Source organism: Schistocerca americana, chromosome 3 (assembly GCF_021461395.2).
Source record: "Schistocerca americana isolate TAMUIC-IGC-003095 chromosome 3, iqSchAmer2.1, whole genome shotgun sequence".
NCBI lineage: Eukaryota > Metazoa > Arthropoda > Insecta > Orthoptera > Acrididae > Schistocerca > Schistocerca americana.
The window spans coordinates 191,375,048-191,394,618 of NC_060121.1; the positions used below are offsets into that span (position 1 = coordinate 191,375,048).

Sequence of the window (19,571 nt, forward strand, 5' to 3'; positions counted from 1 at the left end):
TCATTGTGCCTCAGCAATTGTGGCAGTATATAAACTGTTTAGATAGCAGGGCTTTGTGTTCATATTAGCTCATTTTCATGCCATCTAATTTAATTGTTCCCATCTATAAATTCATTGATAATTATTGAAGGCAATCTCAGTAGTTCAGGCACTTCATAGATATGGGGCTGCAGATGTTTCCCAATGAAAAATTGTGATTAACAATTTTGATACACTCACATACTCAGCTACCCAATTCTTATAAAATTAAATATGCCAGAATTCACTGCTTTCTGCAGATAGTGATGTTTGTGACATTGCAGAAGATACATAAATGGAGCCTATTGTAACTGAAAAATCAGAAGCAGCAATACTAAGAGTGGTGATGAAACTAAAGCAAAATTAAAAGAATTACTATACTGGCCACTGATATTTATTTGCAATACTCTGGGCTACTCATTTTTTGTTGCAACAGGGTATGGTACCTCTTGGTGCAACCATTTCATTGTTTTAATTACAACGGATCTTGCTAACTGTGTAACTCCTTGCTATTGCAAGCAGTGTCCATTTTTGATATGAATGTCAGATATGTCTTAAGCATAAGACAATAATTGTACATATAAATGAGTGGTAGATGCGATAAAGTTTATTCATACAACTTTTAGATTAAATTTAAAAATTTTACCTTATTGGGTTAAGCTACATAAAGTTGTTGTCTCCCACTTTGCAAGAAAAGATGCTTATATCTTCCAACATATAATGCTCTACAGATTTTTTTTAGCATACCTACTATAAAAATACTTGTCATTTCTATTATTTGCAGCTTTCAGTGGTACAATGTGTGCATTTGAAAAAGAGGGGAAAAAAGAAAGCAAGAAAAGACTAACAATTTTCCAAGTTCCTCAATGTGGAGTAAATGATCTCATGTGCATTTCAGATGATACAGTGTATTTGTAGTAATCGTGCTGCCTACATGTGAATATCCTCTTCATTTTTGTAATATGTGCATTGTTTGATTAATTCTTCTTGGATTCAGGCCACAAACGAGGAGTGGTGATACATCAGAAAAAACTTCGCCTGAGAGTGTTGAAGTTATTCCAGAAGAAGACGATGAGAGTGTGGCAGATGACAGCTACACATCAGCATCAGAAAGCACGGCAACAGCTACTGTGACGATAATGGAAGCATCTGGTGGCAGGCAGTTCCCTCAGGCTGTGATACAGTCGCAGCCCATTGGTGACAGTGGCTTACTGGGGGCCAGTAGGACAGAGGCACCTCCAGAAATCCCTGTGGCAACTCACACTGGCTGTCGAGCAGGGCTCCAGCTTGCTCTTGCTCATACTACAGAACCCATTCGAATTCCAGTCTCTGTGTCAGCTGATATACCAAAGCCGTCTGTAGTGCTGCCAGCAACACCATCTCTGAAGGATAAGGTGAGCAGTTTATCATATTCTGATATTACATAAATTGCTGAATAACATTGTAACTGATTTTTCAATTTCTTCCAGCATACTTCATGATTAAAGAGTTCATGGTTGAACAGCAGGTATTGGCGACCGGCCTCCAGGTGTTCCAAACGCGTTCCACGCCCAGGCGCAGAGCGTCCAGCATCTGTTCTGTTCGCAGTCTGCACCCAGGGGCAGGTACTGACAGCGTCTACGTAGTATCTCTGCCTGTTCTCGAAGTCAGTTTGTGATGGGATGACTTCTTTCTACATTTTATCAGATTCAAAGCAGGTTCCCAGGCCTTCTAAGAATATAATCTTGATTGATCAACAGTTCCCATACTCAAATCTCGATAGATACTTTAATGACACAGTCCCAGTATGTGGAAGTCTGTGACAGAACCTTGTTCTGGTCATAATTCATTCTGTGTAATTCTGAGAGGCAATGTTCAGCAACTGCTGAATTTTTAGGGCTGCTACAGTCTGGTGTGCCATTGATGTTCTTGACAAAGATCTTAGATAGAACGTAGCATTTGGTCTATGTAAGTCGTGTCACACTCCCAGGGGATCTGGTAGAATCTGGATTTCCATAGTCCTAGGTCGTCCTTGACATTACCAAGCAGTGCCTGTGACTTAATTGATGGGCGGAAGACAGTATTCGCTTGATGTTTTTGAAGAATTCGACCAATCTTTCCCAATAAAGTGCCACAGAACGGATTAAATGCTATGCCCTCACCCCTGCTGAGGTTCCTCTTCTGTTTCCCCTGGTTGTACAGTCAGTGTGGGACATAGAGCTCTCCGAATTTGCTTTTCTGTGTAGCCATATTTCCAGAATTTGCTTCTCTGTGTAGTCAAGTTCTTGGTTAAGGCTCTCATTGTCAGACAGGGTATGGGCCATACAGGGTATTGGCCATGTGAACCAATGTTTTGAGGATGTTGTGAAGAAGCTACAACCGAGACTTTAAGGACTCCCAAGGTACACAAAGAGGGAGTGCCTTTACGACCGATTGTCAACAACATTGGTGCTTCCCCATACTCACTTGCAAAATGCTTAGCCCTTACATCAGAAAATGTTCACATCATATTCGCAACTCATTGGATTTTGTCGGGCGTATTAACAACTTCAGACTCCGTGATTCGGACGTCCTTGTGAGTTTCGATGTTGTCTCTCTCTTTGCAAGGGTGCCTTTGCAGGAAGCCTCAGAACTTACTGGTCAGAAATTTCACACAGAGATGACCAACCTTTTTAGGCACATCCTGACATCAACATACTTTTTCTTCGATGGTGGATATTACAAGCAAACTGAACGAGTAGCCAGTGGGAGTCCACTTTCACCAGTCGTCGCCAACTTGTTCATGGAACATTTCGAGGAGGAAGCCCTGCATTAAGCGCAGTGGAAACCTACCTGTTTCTTCCACTATACTGATGACACCTTTGTCATATGGCCACACGATAGAGACAAGCGGAATGGTTTCCTCATGCATCTCAATTCCGTACATCAAGTTTACTCTGCCAGTCGAAGTGGAGGGAGTGCTCCCCTTTCTGGATGTCCTCATTAAAAGAATGGCCGACAGCACATTGGGCCACAGCATTTACTGTAAGAAGACGCACACTGACCTTTGCTTACATGCAAACAGCTGCCACCATCCCGCACAGAAGAACGCCGTCTTCAAAAGATTGGTTCACACGTCCCTTACCCTGTCTGACAATGAGAGCCTTAACTCAGATCTTGAACACCTGAGGCTGGTTTTCCGGAAAAATGGTTACACAGAGAAGCAAATTCAGAGAGCTCTACATCCTGCACCAACTATACGACCATAGGAAACAGAAGAGGAACCTCAGCACGATGGGAGCATAGCATTTACTCCATTCTGTGGCACTTTATCGGGAGAGATAGGTCGATTTCTTCAAAAGCATCAGTTGAAGACTTCCACCCATCAATTAAGACACAGGCACTGCTTGGTAATGTCGAGGATGATCTAGGACTACGGAAATCCAGAGTCTGCTAGGTCCCCTGGGAATGTGGCATGACTTACATTGGTCAAACGGTACATACTATCAAAGATTCTTGCCAAGAACATGAACGTAACACCAGACTGCAGCAGCCTAACAAGTCGGTGGCTGCTGAACATCACCTCTCGAAATTGCACAGGAAGAATTACAACCAACCATGGTTCTGACACAGACTTCCAAATTCTGGGACTGTGTCATTGAAGAAGCTATTGAGATTCGAGCACAGGAACAACTGATCAATCAAGATAGCGGTTACATCCTTAATAATGCCTGGGAACCTGTTTTGAATCTGATAAAAAGGGTGCTGAACACTCCGTGCCTGGGCTTAGACCTCATCTGGAATACCTGGAGGGGGAGAGGAGATAAAAGCCTGACATCGGTGTCTCGGCGATCGGTTTGTCAGCACATCTGATGCTGACAATGTGGTCGCTTGCTGAAATATTGTGCTGCTTGGACACTTAACACTCAGCTGTTCACCCGTGAACTCTTTTGTCAACATTGCAACTGTAATGCTATTGTGTTTTTTATGCCTCAGAGCAATTTATGCTGAAAATGAATTAGCTCATTATGACTACCCTTTCCCACCTCTGTCCCCATCAAGTACAAAAACACAGTGCACGCTATTGTCTAAATTGGTCCTCCAACCTAAGCAATTACACCTATAGTTGAGATGGTATAAGAAGGTAGGGATCTTCTTACACCATCTCAGCTGTAGGTGTCATTGCTTAGGCTCACTGTTGCAAGCTTTCAGCTGCGAGCGCTAACGGCTACATGCAAAAACAGTAGCTGTCTACAGAGTAATGAAAACACTTAGGTCATTGCCATGGAGTTATTTACAAAATGGTGTTACGTTATTGGTTGAGATAGGCCGGTGAAGCTGCTGTGCCCAGCCTACTGCAACTGCAAGTGATCAACTTATGCCAACTCATCTAGAAGTGACAAGATTTGTATTTCACAAAGAGAAGTTGTAGTGTTTGAGAATAAAAGAAATGTTTCCAATTGGTATGACCCTCTAGGTCTCCAAGCAATGGTACATTTTCTTCTAATATCAAATGTGCTTCACATCCTGGATAACTTTCAGAAATTTGGAACAAAAGTTAAAATGTTGTTGTAAATTGCTGACTATTATTATTATTGTTATTATTATTATTATTATTATTATTATTATTATTATTTATTATAAACATGGCTTAAAACTTACTTTGATTTGCAGTATCTCTATTTTATTTTCCTGACCATGAGAGACCGTATTGTGGTCCCCCTGCGGGTCCGGGGGTTAGAAGAGGCCTGAGGTATTCCTGCCTGTCATAAGAGGCGACTACAAGGAGTCTCACACGTTTCGGCCTTTATGTGATGGTCCCCTGTCGGGTTTGACCTCCATCTTTCTAAATTTTCCTGAAGGTCGAGCCAATTGGAGAAGGACTCGTTATATGGCACATTGTGTCCATCGTGCATTGAGATCTTTAGCCCACTTCCTCGTTGTCACATTGCAGTCCTGCTCATTCTCCATCTTTTGGGCAAGGACACCTTCCTGGGTGCGTTTTCCACCAAGCACTATGCAGTGTCACTTTCTGCCCGGTGATGACCATGGCCTTCTTAGCACATATCCAGCATGGTAGCCAGTCCGTTGTGGTAGGGCCACCATGTACCCTGTTTATTGCAACCCCCAGACAACACAGGGATTGCTCTGCTGACGCCTGCACCGTTAACTCCCGACGTATGCCATGGAGTAGATGCCCATCTCCCTGGGGCATTGGGACTCCCGGCAAAGGCCATCCTGCCAGGTGGCCCTTGCTGAGGCTGGGTGATGCCTGTGGGGAGGGCCCCTGGTCGGAGTGGGTGGCATCACAGTGGATGACACGCCATGAAGCGTAGTATGTCATCTCTGGCTGGTGGTCCGCCGCCAGCAGTCTGTAAGTAAGCAGCAAAGTAAAAATTCAGTGCTAAGAAATATGAACCCACATCATTCACCTCCGTGGCCACACTATGAGAGGAACACCAGGCCAAGGATGGCAGTGAAGCTTATTCGCCCCGGTACCTTGTAAGTATGAGAGCTGATGGGGACTCCTTTGTCTTGATGAAGCCTCAGTTTTTTGTGGAGCATTTGGAGGACAAGTTTGGGGAGGTGGAGGGCTTGTCCGAAATGCGCTCTGGGTCAGTCTTGACAAAAATAGCATCCTCTGCCCAGTCATGGGCATTACTTGCTTGTGACAAGTTGGGGATGTTTCTGTTACCATTGTTGTGGATTGGCAGGAGACCATCCCATTGATGTTAGAGGAAGCCGAAAGGCACGCGTTTAGCTCACGCAGGCTGGCGTGAGGTCTGGAACAGGACAAGGAAATTAGAACTTAGAAAAACAGACACAGATGGTGGAATACTTAACTTTAATCCAGTAATGTTGAACGTAGCTCTTGTCTGTCTGGGAATGGCGTAAGGCAAGTACTGGAAAGCAACGCTGATTTCAACTGGTGAAAGGCGCATTCGCATTCCATCGTCCAGACGAATGGAACACCTTTACGGCATAAGCGATGAAGCAGAGCTGAAATGGAAGAGGCGTGGGGGATATAACGGTTATAATAATTAATTTTTCCCAGCACACTCTGTAGCTGCTTCAAATTCTGCGGCGAAGGCAAGTCTTGTATGGCACGGAGGTGCTCGGGACTGGGATGTATGCCGTGGGCATTGAGTACATGTCCCAGGTAGGGTAAGTCACGAGCAAAAAACATACATTTGTCCTTCCACAAGCGAAGACCATTTTGTCGCAAGACCTGAAATAATGTTCTGAGATTGGCTAAATGTTCTTCTTCCATCTTTCCAGAGATCACAATATCGTCCAGATAGTTTGCTACAGTGGAGACCGACGCACAAACTGTTTGTAGATATTGCTGAAACAATGCAGGGGCGGATGCACACCCGAATGGCAGTCGTTTGAATCGATACAAACCAAGATGCGTGGTAACCACCAAAACGCGCTGGCATTCGTCGTCCACCGGTCTGTGCAAGTGCGCATCTGCTAGGTCCAACTTCGAAAAATATTTACCCGGGCACAGTTTGTCAAAAAGATCTTCCGGGCGGGGTAAAGGAAAAGTTGCAATCACTAGTTGTGGATTCACTGTTGCCTTGAAGTCCACACAAAGTCTCAATTTTCCGGAAGGTTTTGGCAAAATTACTAAGGGTGATGTCCAGAGAGAAGCCTGCACACGTTCAATCACACCTTGTGATTCCAAATCGTGTAATGCATGGGGAACATTGCGCGCTCTGAAAAATTTCGGTTGCACGTTTACTTGCAGTTCCAAACGTACTTTAAAGTTCTTAGCGCAACCAAGGCCCGGTGAAAAAATGTCTGCAAATTCTTCACATAGACGAGAAACACTGTCTGAAGGCACAGTCTGGTTCACTGATAGGACCTGATTGACTATAGACAAGTTAAACAACTGAAATAAATCGAAACCAAACAAGTTCACTGCAGAAGAAGAATGAAGGACGTACAATGACACAAGTTTCGTTTGTCCCTTGTATGTTGCAAGAAGGCTGCACTGCCCTAACACAGGGAGCCCGTGTCCTGAATATGTAGTTAGCTTAAAATTTGCGGCACGCAACGGAGGTGTGCCCAGCTGTTTGTACATGTCGTGATTGATCGGTGAAACTGCAGCTCCGGTATCGAGCTGGAACGGTATCACTTTGCCATTAATGTCCAAATCTACAAAAAGTTTATTGTCCTGCTGACGACAAGAGTGACTGTCTTGTGCAACGTGAACTGACGCTGGTACATAATCACTTGCGACTTGACGGGATTTTCGGCAATGTCGACGCACACTTTTTGTGGGACGAACACAGTCACTGTTAGAGAGAGTGGCACTGGGCGTAGTGGAATGAACTACATGAAATTCCATGGGCGAAGTTTCACGAGCCGGAGGATCCTTGGTTCGATTCCGGTGTGAAGCAAAGGGCCTGGAATGATTGAGAGTGTCCGATTTGAGCCTTTTCTGGCAAACACTCTGAACATGGCCTTTTTTATTACAGAAAAAGCAAATAGCCTGGCATGACGGGCAATTCTCACGCGAATGTCTAGTAGCACACCGCGGGCATGATTTTAGCACTGCATTTGCTTGCCTGTGCGGCACACGTGGCTGAGAGCCTGGCGCGAGGACTGTTTACTGTTCCGTGCAGCGCGCCCGGCGGGCCGGTTAATGTGACACACGGGTGGGGAAGTTTCAAATGATTCCTGAGCAAAGTCAAGTGTGTCCTGCCGATCCAATATGGCCATCACTTGTTGAAGGGAGGGATTGACTAGTTTCAAAATCTGTTCCCTTATACGAACATCAGAAACGTTCTGTGCAATTGCATCACGTACCATAGTATCTGAATAAGGGAGTCCACATTGACACTCAAAAGCACAATCCCTAGTAAGGCCTTGCAAAGTGGCAACCCACTCCCGATTAGTTTGACCTACCGTACGTTTTGTACGAAAGAAGGTATACCGTTTGGCAACTACATTGACTGATTCTTTGAAATATGCATCTAATGCAGACAAAATTTCGTCATAGGACAGAGTTGCTACGTCGTGTCGGGGAAATAATTTGACTATCACACGGTACGAGGTCACCCCTACGGAGGAAAGGAGAAAAGGAGAAAAAGCTGCCACTCATTACCTTGAATTCTGTAGGCGGCGAGATGGAATCCAAATTGGCGTGACCACTCCGTCCAGCTTTCCAGTGCAGCATCAAAAGGTCAAAAAGTTGGTGCAACAGCGTGTTGTGGCTGCGTTAGCGGTGGAGCGGTGGCTGCTGCATCGTTTTGCATTGCACGTTGACCCTGGACGAGCTGTCCAAGGGCATCCAGTAAGGCCTGCGTCTGCTGATTCTGTAAGCGATAATCTGGAGATTGTGGCAAAGCCATTACACAAGTAAATCAGGGCAGTATAGTTAAGAACGCAGAAAATTTCATTGCCAAAATGTTGTGGATTGGCAGGAGACCAACCCACTAAATTTAGAGGAAGTCGAAAGGCACGCGTTTAGCTCACGCAGGCTGGCGTGAGGTCTGGAACAGGACAAGGAAATTAGAACTTAGAAAAATGGACGCAGATGGTGGAATACTTAACTTTAATCCAGTAATGTTGAACGTAGCTCTTGTCTGTACAACCATCATGCCCCATTAGAGCTTAAATATGGTCCAGGGTATTATTTTCCACAGGGACCTTCTTTTGCAGTCTGAAAACGAACTGTGCGCCAATTTAGAGCAGCAAGGTGTTCATCTCGTCCCGCACATCCATCGAGGTCCGAGGGATAACCAGGCTGCCACCGGTGCCTTCATCTTCATTACTCGAGAATGTCAAGGTGATGGTCTACAGCTGTGCCTTCAAGCCATATATCCCTCCCCCAAAGCAGTGCTTTAAGTGCTGGAAGTTCTGCCATACGTCTTTCCACTGTACTTCCAGCATCACTTGTCGAGATTGTGGATGTCCATCACATCCCAGTACTCCATGTGCCCCACCTCCCACCTGTGTCAGCTGCGGAGAGCAGCATTCACTGTCTCATCAGACTACAGGATTTTACAGAAAGAGAGGAAAATCATGGAATATAAGACCCTGGGCCAACTGACCTACACTGAGGCCAAGAGAAAATTTGGTTGCCTACATCCTGTGACTATGACCACCTCTTACGCAGCCGCTACGAGAACAGTTGTCGCCCCATCAGTTCCTCACATTCCTGTCGCCTCTCAGAATCAGAAGACTACACCTGCCCCATTGATGGTGGGGCACTTCCCTCCCTGTTGCTCCCGCACCACCTACCTCAGGAACACACCCCCCAAACCATTGGGAATATCAATCCCCACAATTGAGCTGGAGAAGTGTAAGTCTTCTTCAGCTCCTCTCACTAGGAGGGGGTCCTTTGGGCCACTCCCTTCCCGGGTTTTTGAGAGTGGGAAAGGTGACACCCACCAGTGGCTGAAGAGCCCAAAAGCAGCTAGTCGTAGGGCTTCATGCATGTCCTCAGTCCCGGAGACTGAATCAGTGAAGTCCTCCTAGCCAGGGAAACCCAAGGACCAGTGAGAGAAATCCAAAAAGAAGGTCCCCAAGACCCAGGGAATTGCAGTGACACCCACACCATCACTACCTGCAAGCTCTGTGTCTGCAGATGAGGTGGATATTCTTGCGTCCGCTGAGGATCTAGATCTCGCCAGACCCTCAGACACAATGGATATAGACTGCTCAGGCAAAAAGCTGGTGGGAGCAGGTGACCCTGTGGTGTAAACTGCCTCATTGAATGTTCCATGCCTTCCCAGTCTCACGATGACGTCATCTTCCAGTGGAATTGCGGCGGTTTTTTCCACCGCCTGGCTGAGCTAAGGCAACTGTTAACTTTACATCTGCTTTCTGCATTGCCCTTCAGCAAACCTGGTTCCTGGCAATACAGACCCCTGCCCTCCAGCGCTATAAGAGATACTACAGGAAGCATAGCGACTATAATCTAGTGTCAGGTGGAGTTTGCGTTTATGTCCTTAACTCAGTCTGTAGTGAAACTGTGCCCCTTCAAACCCCTCTGATGCTGTGCCTGTCAGAATAAGGACGGCACAGGAAATAACTGTCTGCAATGTATATCTTCCTCCAGATGGTACAGTATGCCTGAATGTATTAACTGCACTGATTGATCAACTCCCTAAACCTTTCCTACTTCTGGGAGATTTTAATGACCATGACCACTTGTGGGGTGGCACCATACTTACACTCCGAGGCAGAGATGTCAAAACTTTACTGCCTCAGTCCGACCTCTGCCTTTTAAATTATGGGGCTGCCACACATTTCATTGTGGCTCATGGTAATTAATTAGCCTTTGATTTATCAATCTGCAGCCCAGGATATGTCTCCCATCTACCCACTGGAGAGCACATGACAACCTGTGTGGTAGTGACCACTTCCCCATCTTCCTGTCACTGTCCCGGCGTCGGGCCCACAGACGTCTGCCCAGATGGGCTTTAAACAAGGCAGACTGGGAAACTTTCACCTCTGCTGTCACTGTTGAATCTCCTCCACACGGTAACATCGATGTGATGGTTGAGCAGGTGACTACAACAACCGCTTTTTTGGCAGAAAACACGATCCCTCGCTCTTTAGGGTGCACCCGGTGAAAGACAGTCCCTTGGTGGTTGACGGAAGTCACTGAAGCAATTAAGGAGAGTCGGCAAGCTCTACAGTGGCATAAGCGGCACCCTTCCCTGGAGCACCTCATAGCCTTTAAACAGCTCTGTGCCCATGTTTGCCAACTTATCAAACAACGGAAGCAAGAGTGTTGGGAGAGATATGTCTCAACCACTGGGTGCCATACGTCACCTTCCTAAGTCTGGGCAAAGATCAAACGTGTTTTTGGGTACCAGACACACCAACAGATATTCCCGGCGTTAACATAAATGGCGTGTTGTCTACCAACGCAAACGCGATTGCCGAGCACTTTGCTGAGCACTGTGCTCGAGCCTCTGTGTCAGAGAATGAACGCCCAGCCTTTTGCATTCTCAAACGGTGGCTTGAGGGGAAAGTTCTCTCGTTCACTACATGCCATAGTGAATCCTATAATGTCTCACTTACTGAGTGGGAGCTCCTCAGTGCCCTGCCATGACACAGCTCCTGGGCCAGATCAGATCCACAGTCAGATGATTAAACATCTCTCATCTGACTACAAGCGCTGTCTCCTCATCATCTTCAACCGGATCTGGTGCAATGGTGTCCTTCCATCGCAATGGCAGGAGAGCCCATCATTCTGGTGAACCCTGTAAAAACCAGCTTGATGTCGGCCCTTCAGTCTCACCAAAGTTCTCTGTAAGGTACTGGAACATACGGTGTGTTGGGAGTTGAGTTTGGTCCCGGAGTCACGTGGTCTACTGGCTCCATATCAGGGAAGCACTCTACCACTGATAATTTTGTGTCCCTTGAGTCTACCATTCGAACAGCCTTTTCCAGATGCCAACACCTAGTTGCCATATTTCTTGACTCATGTAAAGCATTAGACATAACCTGGCGACATCATATCCTTGCCACATTGTATGAGTGGGGTCTCTGGGACCCGCTTCCGATTTTTATCTGAAACTTCCTGTCGCTCCGTACTTTCCGTGTCCAAGTTGGTGCCTCCCATAGTTACCCCCATATCTAGGAGAATGTGGTCCCGCAGTGCTCTATATTTAGTGTGTCTCTATTTTTAGTGGCCATTACTGGTCTAGCAGCAGCCGTAGGGCCGTCCGTCTCACCTTCTCTGTATGCAGATGACTTCTGCATTTCATACTGCTCTGCCAGTACTGGTGTTACTGAGCGGCACCTACAGGGAGCCATTCACAAGGTGCAGTCAAGGGCTCTAGCCCATGGCTTCCAGCTTTTGGCTGCAAAGTCATGTGTTACGCACTTCTGTTGCTGTCGTACCATTCATCTGGAACCAGAACTTTACCTTACTGATGACCCCCCTCACTGTAATGGAGACATCGATTTTTAGGAGTGGTTTTTGATGCCCGATTGACTTGGCTTTCTCATCTTTGTCAGTTTAAGCGAAAATGCTGGCAGCACCTCAATGCCCTCCGCTGCCTGAGCAACACCAACTGGGGTGCAGATCACTCTACACTGCTGCAGCTCTACAGAGCCCTTGTTCAATCCCGCCACTGGGTGTCTGGTTTATAGTTCAGCGGCACCCTCAGCAATGCATTTGCTCGACCCAGTGCACCACTGTGGCGTTTGCCTAGCAACAGGAGCTTTTAGGACGAGTCCAGTGACCAGCGTGCTTGTGGAGGTTGGAGTCCCTCCATTGCAGGTTAGGCATGCACAACTGCTGACCAGTTACACTGCACACGTTCGCAGTTCTCCTGCGCATCCGAATTACCATCTCCTTTTCCCACCCACAGCAATTCATCTCCGGCATTGATGGACCAGATCAGGGCTTCCACTTGCAGTTCATGTCTGATCCCTTCTTTCTGAACTGGAGTCCTTGCCTTTACCACCTCTACTTGAGGTCCATTCACGTATACCTCCGTGGTGTACACCTAGGCCGCGGCATCACCTGCACCTTTCACATGGCCCAAGGACTCAGTTAGCCCTGCGGCTCTCTGCTGCCACTTCCTCTCTATTCTTGACATGTACCGAGGCCACAAAGTGATTACACCAGCGGCTCAGTGGCTGATGGTCACGTCGGCTTTGCGTATGTCCATGGAGGACATATTGAACAGCATTCCTTGCGCAATGGCTGCAGTGTTTTCACTGCAGCGCTGGTGGCTATACCTCGTGCTCTTGGCACATCTGTTCAAGGCATGGGGAGTAGTTTCTTCTGTGTACTGACTCCTTGAGCAGCCTACAAGCTACCCTCGTCATCCTTTGGTAGTGACCATCCAGGATTCCATCTATGCCCTGGAATGGTCCAGTCGTTCAGTGGTGTTTATCTGGTCTCCAGGTCATGTTGGAATCCCAAACAACGAACTTGCCAACAGGCTGGCCAAACAGGCTATGCGGAAACCGCATACGGAGATCGGCTTCTCTGCAACTGACCTGCATTCAGTACTACGCCACAAGGTTTTGCGGCTTTGGGAAACGAAATGGCATAACCTCAGAACACACAACAAAGTGCTTGCCACTAAGGAAGCTATGAATGTGTGGCAGTCCTCCATGCAGGCCTCTCGCAGGGATCCTGTGGTTCTCTGCCGGCTCCTCATTGGCCACACTTGAGTGATACACAGCTACTTCCTGTGCTGTGATGACCCACCTCAGTATCAGTGTGGCACCCGGCTCGCAGTGGCCCATATCTTGGTGAGCTGTCCATCTTTGGCTGCCCTGTGATGGACTCTTCAGTTACTGGACTCGTTGCCATTTACTGGACTCGTTGCTATTAGTTTTAGCTGACAACACCTCATTGGTTAATTTAGTTTTACGTTTTATACGTGACAGTGGGTTTTGTCATTCTATATAAGTTTTAGCGCATGTCCTTTGTCCCTTTGTGTTTTCAACTCTGATGCTTTTAGAGTGGATGTTTTAATGTGTCGCAGAGTGGCTGGCTTTTCCATTTTATTCTCGTGGTCGGCCAGCCTTGGTCATCTGGTCTCTTGTTTGTCCTCCTGTCATTCTTATGTTTCTTCCTTTCTCCTGTTATTGTGCTGTACTTCTCCTTTCTTTTCATCTTTCCCTTGTGTCATTCTTCTACCAGAACAAGGGACTGATGACCTTACAGTTTGGTCCCTTCCCACCTCCCCCCCCCCCCCCCCCTTTCTCTTTTAAACCAACCAACCAATCATATTGTGCGAGTATAAAATTTACAAACAACTCCAAACATAGTCACCATTTATAGCAACATAGCTTTTAACAACAAATTGACTACACCAGCAAAATCTAATGGTCCCGTATAAATTCTATGTAAACGTTATATTTAAAAATTACTTAGTACATGAGTGCTTATTGTGGCTAATTGTATAAAATGACATATTTTTATTACATATTCTGAGAAGTAATTCTAAATTGATTATAACGTCCAATGTTCATTTTTGTTTGTTACGTATTTGGGGATTACTGACAACAATGTAATGATTATTTACAAATTCTTGTTTTCTGTAAATCGTTGGTTTCAAATCGGGCCTTAAAACAAATGTATTGTCAAATGCAAGATGTGTATGCACATCTTAAATGCAAAAAGCAGTCAAAGATAACTGATAACCCTCAATAGAACAGTATATTGTGGTATGCATACTGAACTGCATTTTAAGTTTCAGGCAACTTGTTATAAAACTAAACAACGCTGTCTTTACTGTAGTTGTAGAAAACTAGAAAATTAAATTCCAGTATGTGTTGTTTTTTCAAGGCATGGAAGTATAATAACAGTGTATTCATTATTGATGTTTTGTCATTGTGTGTGTTAGATATTTTCGATGTGTTAGATACAGTGGATCACATTTGTACAACATTTTAAACAAAAACTTAGGAGAAAGTGTAGACCTTCATGTAATTTGCGTGTAGACTACTGTCTTTTCATATTGGTATTGTTGATTAATTTTTGTAATAAAGTAACTGGAACAAAGTTATAATGGTCATCCATGACCATTATACGATACAGCATTCACAGCAAGTTTTAAACATGCGCAATATATTCTCTCATTCATTATCCAGGACTGTGTTCAACATTATTGAACAGTTTACTTTGTTACTATTTATTTGTTGACTTATTAAAGGGTTTTACATTTCCCTGGCATATTATAGCTGTGGGTGCTGTATAAATATAAGAAAAATTCCTCTTCATCCCCCAGTTCTCCGCCACACCTTCACCTGCCCATGTTAGGCAAAATTTCTCTGCCTCACTCATGTAGTACTATCACCGTCAGAGGGTGGTACGGGACTACAAGTCCCACCGCCACACCTCCAAAGTGAATTGCAGTGACGCAGTCACTGCCCTGTGGAAATTTACTGCCTCACCAACACAGTTAGACCGCAATAGACCGGTGATGCTGTATTGTAACATATCACCCCGGACTACAAGTCCATTTAAAAAAAAAAAAAATCTTCATCCCCTTCCCACAAATACTGTAATGTAAATACCATATATATACTGTATTTCTGCTACTCTTTGAAGAATTACCTCTCTTCCAGCCTAAAATTTTCAGATACAAAATTTTTATCAAAGAACAAAGCAAGTTGGCTATAATGGCCATAAACTGCTAGGTCCTTCAACATCGTAATGACAGTTTCGACTGTAGTAAAAATGAGAATTTTTGGAGTTCAGTGTCAAATAATGGAACTTCAGTATATTATCTTACTATGTTTTTCTCTGTATTCCTTTTGAGGTTTTTTTTCCCCCATCTGAGAGATGCAAAAGCAGTTGTTAAATACCAACGAACTTCTTTGTATCCTGTGTGGTAAATATCATTCTTTCTCTAGTGAGAGAATAGGTTGCTTCAGTCACATGCCTCTTTGTCCACTTGATGTGTTATTACTCATCTGATTAATTGTTTCCAAGCAGGTTATCTGTGAAGTGGCAAAGGACAAGAGACTGGACATTTTATCTGCTGAGAGAAGTAGGTGTAGTTGGTGAGCATTGTGGGATTCTGTTTAATTCACCAGAACAACTAATTTTTATACTTTTTATTGCAGAGTTTAGAAGCAACATGTGGTGTTCAGTTGAAAGGGTTATTAATAAGTTGTTCATTGGTGCTAACAACAGAAGATTGATATTTCAGTCAGTGGCAGTAAGACTTTGTTATAGGGTGCCTTTCACCAAAGGAATCACACGCTTATATACCAATAAAGACTTGCATATTCACTGCTCAGGTAGTAAGAACTTGTCAGGCATATTCTACCAGATTCAGTTTTTCTCAATTCACTGTAGTTAGGGTTTTGTATCCTTGATTCCTGCTTGTGTTACGTGTAATGTGTTTTCATACAAGCAAAGAAATTGAAGAGTCACTAAAACATGTATTAAAGAACGTTTTTTTGGCAGTGACGTGGATGAATGAGGAAACTTGAGATACAAGCCAAGAAATTGACAATAAATGTAAAAGAATGCTTACATTGGAAAAGAAACATTCTCTTTACTGCTAAGAAATGGTAAATAAAGGTATTCAATTGATTAAGTTCGAGTGAATACTTGAACAGAACAACTACACACATCAAAAAAAGCTTTGCATCACCCCAGTTCCCAGAACTCCTGAAGATAGATGTTGACTGTGGATATTGTATCACAGACACAGTCCCTTTGACTGTTCTGAGATATCACTAAACCCACCCAAAGATGTAAACAACCATGCATGAGCAGCACCTATTAGACAGAGGGTGTCCAACAGCCGATCAGTTCCAGTCATTCCACCAGGAAGGATGTACACGGCTTGTGGTTTCTTTAGTTCAACCATGCCTAGGCAGTCAATACCACAGTTTGATCGTGCTGCATCGTTACTTTGTGCCAGGAAGGGCTCTCAATAAGGGAAGTGTCCAGGCATCTTGGAATGAACCAAAGCGATATTGTTCGGACCTGGAGGAGATACAGAGAGACAGGAACTGTCGATGACATGCCTTGCTCATGCCGTCCAAGGGCTGCTATTGCAGTGGATGACCGCTACCTACGTATTATAGCTCAGAGAAGCCTGGACAGCAACGCCACCATTTTGAATAAGGCTTTTCATGCAGCCACAAGACATCGTGTTATGACTCAAACTGTGCGCAATAGGAAGCGTGATATGCAACTTCACTCCTGACATCCATGGCGAGGTCGATCTTTGCAACCACGACAACATGCAGTGCAGTACAGATGTGCCCAAAAAATGCCAGATGGACCGCTCAGGATTGACATCACGTTCTCTTCATCGATGAGTGTTGCATATGGCTTCAACCTGACAATCGTTGGAGACTTGTTCAGAGGCACCCCGGTGAGGCTGAATGCCTCAGACACATTGTTCAGTGAGTGCATCAAGGTGGACTTTCCTTCTGTTTTGGGGTGGCATTATGTTGGGCTGATGTATGCCGTTAGTGGTCACGGAAGGCACCGTAACAGCTGTACAGTACGTAAATCCCATTTTCCGACCGATAGTGCAACCATATCAGAATCGTATTAGTGAGGCATTTCTCTTCATGGAGGACAGTTCGTGCCCCCATCGTGCACATCTTGTGAATGACTTCCTTCAGGATAATGACATTGCTCGACTAGAATGGCCAGCATGTTCTCCAGACATGAACCCTATCGAACATGTCTGGGATAGATTGAAAAGGGCTGTTTAAGGGCTATGTGACCCACCAACTACTCTGAGGGATGTACGCCAAATCGCCATTGAGGAGTAGGACAATCTGGACCAACAGCGCCTTGATGAACTTGTGGATAGTATGCCATGAAAAATACAGGCATGCATCAATGCAAGAGGATGTGCTGCTAGATATTAGAGGTACCAGTGTGTACAGCACTCTGGACCACCAACTCTGAAGATCTCGCTATATGGTGGTACAAGATGCAGTGCGTGGTTTTCATAAGTAATAAAAAGGGTGGAAATGATGTTTATGTTGATCTCTGTTCCAATTTTCTGTACAGGTTGCAGAACTCTCGGAACCGAGGTGATGCAAAACTTTTTTTGATGTGTGTATTTCATAATATGTAGTGTGCCATAACAAACATTGAATAATCTGCAGGTGGTAGAAGCTACCTCGGCAGCTGAAGATGGCTCAAGTGGATCCACATTGTCAGACAGCCGAACACTTATGAGCACAGATAGCAGCGGTGACGCCACATTGATGGATAGCAGCATTGAGGAAAGCACACCATCAGCACCCATAACACAACAGCAATCCAGTTCTTATTATGTTAAAACTATGCTAGCTGATGCTATGGGTGAGGAGGAAAACAGAACATCACTTGTTACTCGTGACCAGTCCCCTATATCATCAGAAAGGTAGGGCACCTGAAAGCTTTGTTAGTTTAAATCTGTCTTCAATATTTATTTTACCAATTATCTGATATATTTAGTTTGTGAGTGTGTGAGTTTAGCATGTATTATGTAACTCAGTTTTTTTATGAAAATTCATATACTGGCTTTTTTATTTCTTAGAAAATTTATAAGAAGAGGAGTCAAATACAGTTATTATTAAGGAAACATGCTATAGCCAAACCAGACTCACATTTCAACTAAGATATGAGGAAATGAAGGATTTTAAAATTATGAAAATGATAATGGGGTGACGTTGAGGTGGATGTACTTGTTGGTGTAGATCATTACTGTCATATACCTCCATTATGATGACAGGTTGATGTATTCAAGACCACAGTTGGGAGTGGCTGACCAAAGGAAGTGTTAATCTGCCTATTTTTGATGTGTGACATTCTGCCGTATGCCCAGCTGAGACAGGTGTTTCAAGCTGCTTGCACTGGCACCAGCATGGGCACCACATTCCCCCACAAGTCAGACCATTCACATACGTATTAACACATAACCTCAAAGCCATACATCTGCATTGTTTATACTGTGCATGTGCACAAGACATAGGATTTCTTCTTCTGTGGCTCTTGCATTGCTGGAACAATTGTACTCTCACATTTGTGTAAGCACGTTCAGTTTCAGTGGTTGCTTTTTCTGCTCAAGTGCCTTCTGCTTATATCAACAGCTCACACAAAACATTCTTACACTATTGCTGACACTACCAATAGCACCAGTGGTGGATATGTATTGGGGAGGGGGGGCGCTGGGTGCCCCCCCCCCCCCCCCCCTTGTAGGGCCGCCCATATTGCCACCCGTGCCGCCCCCCGCCAGTCAGCCCACACGATGTTCATTCATTTCTTTTGTCAGTCGACTTGACTGAATTGAGTTATCAAGTAGTTGTAGTTTCCTGTGTAGCAGGCACGTCCGCGTTATCGTATTTTATTCGTTTCATGGCTCATAGGTAGCTTGTGATCTCGATACGTTATTCCATCTGGCATTTGTTCGAGAAAAGTCATGAATATTGTACTGTTTTCTTGTACAGAGAACCTTCAATATGTAGCATTATAAATACGGAGTATTCAACGAATAGGAAGCTAGTTTACATTCAGCAGAAATAATAAGATGGAAGAATGAATAAGTAAAAAGTCCAAGTTGTAGCAAGTGCAAGTGTAAAGATTAGTCAAGAATGAGAGTGATCAGTTGATTGTGAAGTATTAATAATAGTAGTTCATAGTAATTTGTCAGTAAAAATATTGTTACAAGATGCATAACAATATTTTTACTAATAACATAACAATAGTTTCCATTCCTAACTCGTAATAAGAGTTAGGTACAGGAAACTATTGATGCGTAAGTCAGCTCAAGATATCTTTAGCTCCCCCTCCTTGAGGTTTTTCTATATCCGGCACTGAACAGCAGTCACTTGAAAATTATGATTGACAGTACCTACGCCATTCTGTGACACTTCAAGAAAAATAATGTAATGTTCTGTTTAATACAGTCCAATCTTCAGGTTCGTCAGTCCAGTCTTTTTCCAATACATTGTAGCCTTCACTATGATGATATGGTGTAGTATTTTCCTTGTCTTGGGGACAAAAGAGCTTCTCTGAGTTTTCATACACAGCTTCAACTTTGTAGTTTTCATTCACAGCTTCAACTTTGTAGTAATGTATAATTCACTTTTCCAAAAACTTGACGGATTTCAAATAATTTCTTATTGAAATAGTCAAC

At 44.4% G+C, this 19,571-nt stretch overlaps 1 protein-coding gene across 3 annotated transcripts in view; it reads left to right on the forward strand.

The window, feature by feature from the left end:
• The window catches only part of LOC124606621 (TATA element modulatory factor), a 171,711-nt gene that overhangs the window by 40,914 nt on the left and 111,226 nt on the right, over positions 1-19,571 (forward strand). For all 3 annotated transcript variants that reach the window (XM_047138609.1, XM_047138612.1, XM_047138610.1), the window contains exons 4-5: positions 1,016-1,412; positions 17,557-17,816. In XM_047138609.1, the coding sequence (XP_046994565.1) occupies positions 1,016-1,412; positions 17,557-17,816 (657 nt within the window). The remainder of the gene's footprint in view (positions 1-1,015; positions 1,413-17,556; positions 17,817-19,571) is intronic.